Below are 11,533 nucleotides of genomic sequence, written 5' to 3'. Positions count from 1 at the left end.
AGATGGCACAGAGGCTTCAATGTGAAACCGTGAATGCCAATCATTACAAGTGCTTCTGACACACTCTAGTGCAACCTGGGACACCCCAAAGTGCTCAACGAGAACGCACTTTGTTCCTGCAAGTGGAAGCAGCTTGCATGAACTGTTTCAATCAGGAAATTCCAAGCTCTTCTCAGCAATCACATTCAGAGCACAGTTTTGGCCCAATAGAAAAAGGGTCCTAGCAAGAGGGTCCCACACCTACGATCACCTTCATAAGGTAGCTTCCCATCTTCTGTGTGGAAGTGGGTTTCTCCTTGGCCCTTATGCTGTAGAGGAGACCACTAGGAGCTAAGCTTCATGCAGGACCATCTGACCCGGACTTTTTGCAAGCCCTATGAAGCCCTCACACAAGCTTAAATGCTACAGGACTCTGCAGACCAGTCCATGCAACAGTAGACATTCATTCATTGTCTAGAGTCTACAGGTTCCTAAATGCATGGCATTCATTATCATCAAATGCACAATTTTGATCAAAAACCATCACAGTAGATCAGGTGACAAATCATCACAATAGATCAGGTAACAAAAACATATATATTTTCAAATAATAATATATTAATGGGAACAACAAATACAGGATAGAGTAACAACTGTGTTACTAAACAAGGTCAAAGACAATGGCAAACTATAGATTCAAACTTTGAAGCAAATAGTAATCAATGTAAATATTCCTGGGCTGCCTCAGCCCCGCCCAGGCACACAGCAGCAGAATGGTTTTGCAAGCATCCTCAGGAGGGCTGCAGCCTTCTTCTTTGCAGGACGAGAGGGAGGTTGAGGCTGGATCCACTCATCATTCTTTTGGGAGAGGCTCCTTTTCCTCAGCACGAAGTTGGGTTTCGTGTGAGGGTTCTTTGCGTAAAATACGTTGGCCTGCGCTGGAATCCTCAGCTCTGGGGAGAGAGGGGTGTACAAAATAAGGTGGCTCAGGAGGTGCTCCCTGGGACACCCCAACATCTGAGAGCCTGTGCCAGAAACGAACTGAGCCACACACCTGAGAGCTCTCCAATTCAGTACCAATACCAACAAGACAGCCTCCACAGTCCTCCCTGAGGAAGAACTAGGCAGAGCACTTCAACAGACCTAATGTCTGTTCCTACCAAAGGCTTTGGACTCCAAAACATCCCAGGTCCTCTTGCGTCTGCCAAAGCACACCACTAGGGTTTGCATCTGAAATCTCCCACAAAAGTGCCGAAGATTCAGACCCCACATGAGCCATCTTCACAGGTGGGTTTGGAAGGAAGCATTGGATGGTGAGTGCTCTGATGTCAACATGCAATTCTCATTCAAGATGAATACACTATTGGGAGGTGGGAGGGACTGGAAGAAAGGTGGAGCATGCTTGGTGGAAGATGTAAACAGGAGTGCGCCCTGGGCACCAGTACCTTGTCCCTGTTGGCTCCACTGAATCCTCATTCTCCAAGTAGAGGTCCTCCTTCTCCTCTCCGTCTTTCTCTCTCTCCCTCTCTCCCAGCCTTGTTCTCTCTCTCCCAGTCTATGCCTTTGTGGCAAGGGCTGAGAAGCTCTCCACTGCCACACACTAGAGCTTTATGGACAGCCTCAGTGCACAACCAAAGAGAAAGTTGTGAAACCCAGAGAAAAGGCCTAGGATTCCTCAAGTATGGCCACGGTGAGGACAGGCTGACCTGCACGGATACCACATTAGAGCCACGCTTCTGCGTTGGTGGAGCCTGCTTCCATGTGAACCAGGCTTCTGAGAATGGAGGCCACATTCCAAATGCTGCCCTCCTGAGAACAATGATTCCAAAGACCAGCAAAGGGCCTGCTTCCCTCCAACATGGTGTATGGCCCAGTGGTGCCATGACCCCGAGTGGGGGAATACAACAGCCAGCTTCTCCTTCCTCTGAACACCTCTTTCCTGTTGCCCTCCTCTAACCTAGAGCCTGTTCTCCATCCCTTCTGGGTTGGATGTGGGGATCTCTGCTATGAATTTCTTAGGCTACCAAGGCCCCAGACAGACTTCCTCTTCCATAGACTCTACTAACCTAACAGAAGGTTAAGATAGGAGACAAGTGATCCTAGAACTCATTGGGATGGTGGTCTTCAGCGTACATAGGCTGGGATAATGGCTGCTGAGGTGTTTGGCTCACAAAAGCCAACCAACCAACCAATGAAAAAGCGCTGACATTATTATCAGATGAGCTCTGTGGCTACGTGCTCAGGAAGCCCTCATCTGACTCTAGTTAGGGATCATAACCTGGCTATTGGGATCACTCCTTGGCTAGTGGACTCAGGTGCGGAAGACCATGGAATTGATGCAAAAACAGATGATTCAAGCTGTCTCCCAGGCTGTGTTTTCTTCCCAATTTCATCCTGTTACTGCTTGCTAGAATCTTGGCAATGCTCTGCCCAGGCAGTGGTTTTCTGGTCACACAGAAGGCTTTTAATCCTACTGCTTCAGTCCACAAAATGCCAGTTCCATCTTTAGCCCATGCATTCCCATGTTCCTCTGAAACCACTCCTATCTCAGACCACAGAACCATACTGCTCCTGGAAAGAGGCTTTCCTCCTCACTCCTCAATGATGTCAGCTTTGCATGCGTCTTCATGTCCTGGGCAGGGCACCTGGTGGGGAGCCGCACTAGCCACTGGGGTATACCAAAACACCTGGAGAGCTTACACCAGCAGAAGTGCAGTTGGCTTTGTGCACGAGCCCAACACACCCTGTTAGAGTGTTCTTGGGGGTCAGAGAATGCTCTTTGGTGCTAAGAGTTGACCTGAGTCCACATCCTGACCCTTGCTCTCTGTCATCTGATTGTCCCACTTACTCTGACGGTGAGAGATGATTTGGCCCAGCTCATATTCCTCCGGCTTCTCCTGAGTAAGCAAGTGTAGCTCGAGGGCCCTGCGGATGACGACAGGAGCCCGATCGTGGCAGGTCACCTGGAGCAGCATGGGAGACAGGCCTTCAGGAAATGGGCCTTGAAGTGACTACTCAAGGACAGTGGGCAGGGGCATTCTGGAGGCACCTCCACTCTAAATACAAGGGCAACATCCATGACCCTACTACCTGAGGCTGACCTCCTGCTCATCGCGTGGGCTCTTCCCATAGGCTACTAGCCCAATCCTTGTACATAGGACTTCCTGGACCTGCCATTGCTCTTTGTGGAGCTGCACTCCTCTCCAAGTGAAAGGACCCCACTACCTGCATACAGATGCAATCTCATCCCACAAGTTGGGAGGAATGGGACAATAGCCTCCAAGATCCTAGGTCTGCCCGAGGATGCAGGCGGCATTGGGAATGGCCTAGGCACAAAACCTAGAGGCTTTGGTCTGGATTGCCAGGGCCCAAATCAGACCCAGGAACGTGACCACACACAGGAGTGACGAAAGAGAGCCATGAGAGCTCCTGGCCTCCAGAGGCTCAGTGCTGGCTGGGGTGTACGAGGGCACCTGTTCCGCCAAGGGTAAACATTGGGTTACCTGGACATTTAGTGTGCTTGCTCCACATCCATACTGACTCTGCAGAGAGACCCTCTCAGCTCCTTGTTCAAGGAACATGCAGAACCTCATACTGGTGTCCTGCTCCATAGAGGCCAGCATCCCATACAGAGGAACCTGCAACCTAGGTCCTGGCCTGTTCTCATCTGTCACCCATACCTGCCTCTGCCCTTCTGGACTGCATGCTGCCACCTGACACACAGACTCCCTCAGACATGGCGGTGGACAAGCTGCTGCTCTCCCTCATCTCAGCTCCAGCCCTTCACACTGACCTCTTCCTTCTTGATTCCCATCTATCCTCCTGATCATCCAGAAGCTCCAAATTCAAGAGGGCATGAGTAGTTCATGGTATTGGACCAGTGTCTGCTCCCCACCCAGGTGTAAGCACCAGGGGACACCCCTGCTCCCAGGCTTACCAAAACAGTCTTGGCCATCTTTGGACTTTGTGTTTCTAAGTGGACACGAATTAAGCAGGTGTCTCCCACCTGCTTGTGGGAAAGCGGCCTGGAGGACTTGCAGGTTGATTCTGAGAACTGTGGGGGATGGAACATCAGCAAACCCAGAAACAGAAAGCCACCCCAGCCTGTCAGTTGGCTCTATGGGCTTCTAGCACATATGTCCAGGTGCTCAGGCTTCTCATTTCCCCAGGTGGGAGTGGAATGGCAGCACAAGTACAGCTTGAATAAGGTAGGTGTTTACCTCCTTTCCCTTGACCTCGCGGCGTTTCCTCACGATGAAATAATATTTGATTTGTGGATTCATGGACAGATACATCAGTGAGTGGTCAGGGACCTTGATTTCTGCAGAGCAAAGTGGAGAGAATTGTTAGGTGGCACTCAAGGATTAGACCACAAAACACCCACAACCCCTGAGAGTCTCCGCCAGGGCGAGCCTGCACCAGAATTGAGAGCCCTCCTATCCAGCTACAGTGCCACCAAAGACTCCCTCAGTGATTCTTCCCTGGAGAAGATGATGTACAGGATTCTAAACCAAAAGAGCACCTGGCAATGGAAACAGCACCTTGGGCCCAGAACTTCTCAGTGCAGGTTGGATCTGCCAAAGGGACACTGCCAGGATCTGCATCAGGATTGGCAAAGGCTCCTGTGCTTAGGCCTTTCTCCCCAGGGCAGCCATGCTCACACATGGGCATTCAGGGAAGCGTTGGATGGTGGGGGAATTCATCCCCTTGCCCTGGATGAATCCACTCATGGATGAATACACGGAGGGGAGGTGGTATCCATCAGAGGTGTGTTGGGCATGGACATGGGAGGACTTGAGCAGGGTGGTGCCCTGGAGAACTCAATGTTTTCTAGGATCGCTCTCCTTCCCCTTGTTTCTCATCAGGAGCTGTCTGCTTGGTACTTTTATTCTGGTTCTTGTTCTACTTCTGGCTCTTCTTTCTGTCCTGCATCTTCTTGTAGTTCTTTCTGGGTCTTTTTCCTGTTCTTACATGATTCCTTCTTGTTCTTCTTCTTGTGTATCTCCCTCCACCCTTCCTTCTGTTCACCTCCTTCTTTTTCTTCTTCTGCCTCCTGCTCTTTATCGTGTGATCCTCTCCCCACTCAGGAGTGTCTCTTTCTCCTCCTCCTCCTTCTCCTTCTTTCTCTGGCAATGGTGGGGCGTCCTGAGGAGTTCAAATCTATCACACTCTTCTGCCCAGATGCAGCCTCTGTTCAGTAGTCCAAGATGAAATCAGTTCTCAATCAATGGCCAGGAGTGAAACCAAGACCAAAGACAAGTGACTTCCTTTCTTTGTCATTGTCACAGTCAGGAAAGACTGAATAACAGACACCGCATTCTGGATAGGCTTCTACCTGTGGTAGTCAGCACCTCATCTGGACCAGGATTGCTAAAATAGATTCCACCTCCATAAAGCTTCCCCAATGAAAACAAGGTTTCCAAAATCTAGGAGAGGGCCAGCATCACTGCCACCCTCCTGCCATAAGGCATAGATGCCATCACACCTAGTGGGTTCCAGGCCCCCCGTAGTCCTCCCTTTTGACGTCTTTTACACACAAACCTCCCCTGGTCTGGAGCCTGCTCTCAACTGATGCTTGGGTTGAAAGTCTGTTTCTGAAATCACCTTTGTAGATTCTCGGTTTGGTAATTCCTTTTGACTGGCTTATTTTTTTACTAGGGATAAAGCCAGAGGCACTTAAGCACTGAGACCATTCCCAGGCCTTTTGACTTGGGTACAGGGTCTCCCTAAGTTTCTGAGGCTGTTTGGAAATCCCCTTCCCCCTGCACTGCCTCCCAAGTCCCTGAGATTCGCAGACACTGCCCCTTGCCCAGCTCCTTGCACCTCAGTCTTCCTCATGTGTGAGACAGAGCCAACTCAAATGAGGCAGTGTGTGAAAATGGGAAAACTCACTTACGTGCTCGACAGATGGTGGGTTCTACTGTGGACAGGCTGGGATGGTGGAGGCTAGGAGTGTCGGGCTCACAAGAAAGGAAAGAGCACTGGCATTGTGGACAGCTCAGCATTGTGGCCTCTGTTCTTCAGATGCCCTTCTTTGTTGCTGGAAGGAATAATAACCTGGCCATTCTGATATCTTCAGGAGATGGGCACCCAGGCACAGAGGACTTGGAATTGTTCCAAAAAGAACCCAAACAGGCTGTCCCCTGGCCTTGACTTCCTCTTCACTGAGTCCTGTTCCCAGTTGCTGCAATCCTGACATTCTTGAGTAGGCAGGACTTCTCATATCCTGGCCATGGATTGGGACCTGTGCGGCTTCTGTCCATAGCAATGCTGATCCAATCAGGACCCATGCTCTGCTCCTCTTCATTTGAAGGCATCCTTATCAGTGAGCCATAAACCAAACTGATGATGGATTGAGCCTCTCTCTGCCTTGCCCTCATCGATATTAGCTTTGCATTGCCAGACCAGGTCCAGGGGAGAACACATTTAGAGAGGTCCAGCAGCCGCCTGGGGCCTCATTGAACTCGTCCACACTGGACATGCCCATCACTGAGCTTGGTTTCCTGCACCAGGCCCACCACACTCTGGCTATTTTAGGGCCAAGGCCCACTTTCTCTTGGCTGTGAGTTATCCTGAGCCCACTGTGGATCATGTCTCCCCACTGTCTGATTGTCCTACTTACTGTCATGCAGAGACATCATTCTCAGCAGCTCAAAGTTGTCCACATCCTCATGCTGCAACAAATTTTGGTCCAAGGCCCTGCGGATGAGGCTTGTCACCCTCTCCTGACACGTCACCTAGATCAGGGTGGGACAAATGTCATCAGAGAATGGCTTTTAGAGGAGCTACCCAGAAGACTGTGGTCAAACATTGAGGAGAAATCTCAGCTACATATACAAGGGCACAATCTTGTTATCCTGCTACCTGAGTGTGGCCTCCATATACCGCCTGGGTTCTTGCAACGTGCTACTAGAACAATTCTGGTACAAATATCTGCCTGTACCTGCCATCTCCCCTCCACCTAGGGAGCCACATTCCACTCAGGTCAAAGGACCAAACTGCCTATGCACAGACACACTCTCATCTCACTGAGATGACAGCAATGGGCCAGGGATCTGCGCACCAAGTGTGCTCTGGGATGCAGGCTGTCTTTGTGGGTGGAAGAGGCAGATGCACTGAAAATTTTGGTCCTGACTGCCACTACACAAAACAGACTCAGATACAAGAGTGTGCACTTGAGTGCTTCATGATAGCCTGGAGAGGCCCTGGGCTCTGGAAGCTCGGTGCGGGTCTGGTTCTAATGATGTACTTGACTCAGCACTGGCAGTCACTGAACATGTCTCCTCTGCAGCTGGACACCTGCAGCATTAGCGTGTCTACTGCACATCCATAGAAATTCTGCCAAGAACCCCTTTAGCTCCGTATTTACATACATGCAAAGACTGACATTCCGAAGTTTGGCATGACCCCCCAGGTGATCCCGACCCCAAATTTTCACACCTAGTCATGCTAAGGAGGTTCTCTTCCCTGCCACCAGGAACACACCCCCTCCTACACATGTGACAAGTCACTGCCAGCTCCGCTGCTCCAACCTCACTCATTGAGAATACCAAGTTCTAGGCACTGCAGCCTGCACCCTGGACATATCTCTGCCTTCATCTGTCCACAGCACTTCCGTCTGCACTTCTGGCCTGCCAAACCCACAATACACAGGCCCACTCACCGCTGCAGCTGGGCATGCTGAGGCTCTCCCCACTCAGGTCAAGCCCTTAAGACTGACCTCTCTCTTCTTAATTTCCCACCACAGCCCCAGGGTTAGCTGTGTCTCCTGCCTTCCACTGTGGGGACACCCAGGAGGCAGCCCTGCTGTCGGGCTTACCAGGATGCGCTTTGTCTCCCTCAGGCTCTGTCCCTCTAGGAGGACGTGGACAAAGCGGATGTCTTCCACCTGGTCGCTGGAGTGAAGCAGTGAGGAGCTGCTACTGGTGACTTTTCTCACGCACCACTCATTGGTTTGGGTGGCCTGGGGCAATGGTCCTGCAGCCACCGCAGAGCTGCTGCTCACAGCTGCTGGGATCCTGGATGCCACTGCCACAGAAGGCTCCAAGAACTGTGGGGGATGACAACATCAGCAAAGCCCAGCACCTGCACCCCACCCAGCCTGGCAGTTGGCTCTGTGGGCATTCTAAAACATCCATCCAGAACCTGAGGTTCTTGTCCCCTTGGAGGATGTGGAGTGGCACCAGGAGTAAAGACTGAAGAAGGTGGCTGTTTACCTCCTTTGGCTTGACTTTAAACAACTTGCTGGCAGCTGTTTCCTGAAGAAGAAAGTTATAATCCACTCTGCCATCCAGGGCGTAATATACGTTTCCATCAGCAGGGATCCTCAGCTCTGGAGAGGCAGGGGCAGAGGCGTGGTAGGTGACACTCAAGTAATACACTACCCAACATCCCCCACAACTGAGAGCCTCTGCCAGCTCAGGTCTCACACACAGACCTGAGAGCCCCCGAATCCAGCTACTGTTGCACCAAAGACTCCCCACTGATTCCTCCCTGAGGACCCTCTATGCACAGGAGGTCCCCTACAGGAACACCTTTCAAGGAAATAGCCCCTTGTACCCCAGACCTTCTTAGTTCACGTTGGACCCACCAAAGACAAACAGCTAGAGTTTGTATCTGGATTGGTCCCCAAAGACTCATGTGTTCAAATTTTTCTCCCCACTGCAGCAATGATCACAGGTCAGTTTATGGAAAAGCACTTGATGGTGGGTGCCTCCACCTTGCCAGTGGATTCATCCACTCATACAGGGCTACACTAATTGGAGGGGTATGGTTTGGAGGTGTGTTGAGCGTAGGTGGAGGATGTCCACAGCAGGGCTGTGCCATCCAGAGATATATATTTCTCTTGAGTTCCCCACTTCTGCATTTTCTCCTCATGAGTCTAATTCTCATTCACATTTTTAATCAATTTATTGTTATACTTCTTGTTCGGCTTGTGTTTCTCCTTCTTGTTCTTGTTCTTCTTCATCTTCTCCTCATGCTTCTTCTTAAAGTCATCTTGACCTTCTTATTCATGGTCTCCTCCTTCAACTTATTTTCATTTTTCTACTTCTCCTTCTCCTCCTCCATGTCCTCCTTCTCCTCGTCCTCCTCATCCTTGTCCTCCTCCTCCTCGTCCTCCTCCTCCTCGTCCTCCTCCTCCTCTTTCTTCTTCTTCTTTCTCTCTCTCTCTCTCTCTCTCTCTCTCTCTCTCTCTCTCTCTCTCTCTCTCTCTCTCTCCAAGAAGAGTTTACAAGCTGTGAAGGGTTCTATTCTACCACACTCTTCTCTCTAGAAATGGCCTCTGGTCCTAAGTAAACTCAGTTTGCAATGAATAGAAAGATTGGAAGCCAGAAATGATTCTTCATTGAACTGCTTTTCTCATGTACTCATCTAGGTCAGGAAAGGCCACCAAAGTAGGCACCCTGTGGTTGTCTGTCTTCTTTGACACAAGACAAAGAAGCCTCTCTTCTTGGCCCCTTGTGGATAATAGCTTTGCAATGCCTCCTCAGGCCAAGGAAAGAACACATGATAGGCAGGTCCACAGCCCCTGGGGAACATGAAGAACCTGCAGATTTATGCCCCATCATTACACTTTGTTTTATGCACAAGTCCCACCATACTCATCCTGGGCACTGGGTCAATGCACACTGTGTTCTGGCTCCCAGTTATCGTGAGCCCACTGTGACTCACTGCTCCCTACCCTCTGATGGTTCCACTTACTCTGATGGTTCGAGAGAATTTGCAGAAGCTTGTAGTTTTCTGGGTCCTCCTGCTGGAGCAAGTGTGCATCTAAGGCCCTGCGGATGATGACTGGAGCCCTGTCCTGGCAGGTCACCTGAGCAGGGTTGGAGAAAGCTCATCAGAGAGGGAATTTGGGAGTAGCTACCCAGAGGACAGTGCTCAAGGACAATCAGAGACAAGTGAGCTCTCAACACAAGGGCACCATCTTGATACCCTGCTACCTGAGGCCTTCATGTGATCATGTGGGGGTCTTCCTATGAGCCTCTAGTCCAATCTTGGTACAAGAGTTTGCTTCAACCTGCTATGCCCTACAGGGACAAGGGAATAAGGACCAAAAGACTTTGTACAGACACACTCTAGTCCCATCAAGATGGGAGGAATGGTCCAGTGCACTTCCATATCCCTGCTCTGGTCTGGGATGCAGCTGCATTTTTGTATGGACCAGGCACAAACCCTAGGTGCTTTGGTCCTGACAGCCAGGGCACAACACACACTAGGACTCTTTAATGATAGGCATGGAAGCTGCTGGGCTCGAGAGTGTCAGTGCTTGCTAGGGTGTCAGGAGGTTCGGACCCAGCAGGTGCAGTGGTTCAACATAGCTCCCCTGGAGGTGGACACCAGAGTCTCATGATGGATACTCCACACCCAGGAAAATTCTGCAGAGAGAGCCGCTAAATCTCTATTCACATACATGCAAACTAGGACACTAATGGGGCCCTCCAAGGCCCCCAGTTCTCTGTGACCCACACCTACCCACCCTAATCATTCTACAATGGCTCCCTTCCCTTCAACCAGCAACATATCCCCTCCCACACACAAGAAAATGACTGCCAACTCCTGTGCTTCAACCTCCACGGTTCAATATACTCCTCCTCAATACCAAGGTCAGTAGAGGATGGCCTGTACCCTCGATATTTCTCTGACCTCCTCTGAACCCAGCACTCACTCCTGCACTTCTGACCTGCACATCCCAAAACACGCAGGCCCACTCGCACCCAGACCTGGCATGCTGCTGCTCTCCCGCCTCTCTCTTGCTCACTTTCTGCTCTCCTTCCTGACCTTCCAGAAGCTCCAGTTCAAGAAGACAGGCCTAGTCCAAAGTGTTTGCTGTGGACTCGGTCTTCCCCACTGTGGGCTCCCAGGAGACTCCCCTGCTCGAAGACTCACCAGGATGCTCCTATACTGTGTTGTCCTTTCCTTTTCCAGGTAGACGTGAATGAGGCACCTGCCTCTCATCCGCTTGTTATATTGGGGCCTTGGGGAGGACCGAGTAGAGACCCCTGATGTCCTGGACTCCGGCTCTGCCCCTTCCCTGGGAGAAGGCTCTGGCTCTGGGGTTGGCTGAGGAGCCGTGACAGGAACTGAGCTTGTAGCTAGAGGAGAAAAGATGCCAACATGACTGCCTTGCCCTGACCTTCCCACAGACAGACAATACCTCTGCTGCCAGGAAGAACTCAGGCCCTTGGCCCACACAGGACCTCTTTGCAGACTGGGGTCACTTCCTGAATGGACAAAGGCTTGTCCTAATTTCCAGCCCAACACCAGGCATACAGACTCCCTGCAGTGGGACAACAGTCGGACCTTTCCTCATATACCCTTAGGTACTCACCACAGTCCGCCTGGCTCTCAGGCTTTGCCTGGCTTGATTTGCCATCTTCAATTGCGGCCAGGAGGTGGTGTGCTTGGTGTTCCAGGTTCAAGCCTCCCAGCAGGAGCCACATGGATAGCAGCTGCTGCAGACTCAGAAAGCCTGGAGGCTGATGGGAAGCCTCGGAGTAGAGGTTCACCCAGGTCCCCAGGAAGGAAGGTGAGGCACTGTGGGGAGGAAGGT

The 11,533-nt window shown here is 51.1% G+C and overlaps 1 protein-coding gene across 2 annotated transcripts; it reads right to left on the bottom strand.

Annotated features, from left to right (window-relative positions):
- Window positions 1-557: 557 nt before the first annotated feature.
- On the bottom strand, window positions 558-9,466 carry LOC144369239 (ral guanine nucleotide dissociation stimulator-like). 2 transcript variants are annotated; one of them, XM_078028441.1, is made up of 6 exons: window positions 7,799-9,466; window positions 6,602-6,716; window positions 4,200-4,300; window positions 3,917-4,033; window positions 2,828-2,942; window positions 558-932 (listed from the first exon to the last, which is right to left on the bottom strand). In XM_078028441.1, exons 2-6 carry the CDS (start codon window positions 6,618-6,620, stop codon window positions 724-726), a joined length of 561 nt encoding a protein of 186 aa, XP_077884567.1. In that variant the 5' UTR covers window positions 6,621-6,716; window positions 7,799-9,466; the 3' UTR covers window positions 558-723. The 2 variants fall into 2 exon arrangements, with proteins under 2 accessions (XP_077884567.1, XP_077884568.1); XM_078028442.1 differs by lacking the exon at window positions 3,917-4,033 and having other exon boundaries at window positions 7,799-9,464.
- Window positions 9,467-11,533: the final 2,067 nt, after the last annotated feature.

This window comes from Ictidomys tridecemlineatus, chromosome 12, assembly GCF_052094955.1.
Source record: "Ictidomys tridecemlineatus isolate mIctTri1 chromosome 12, mIctTri1.hap1, whole genome shotgun sequence".
Lineage (NCBI taxonomy): Eukaryota > Metazoa > Chordata > Mammalia > Rodentia > Sciuridae > Ictidomys > Ictidomys tridecemlineatus.
Note: the sequence above shows the minus strand (reverse complement) of the source record. Positions and strands in the feature narration are given on the sequence as shown.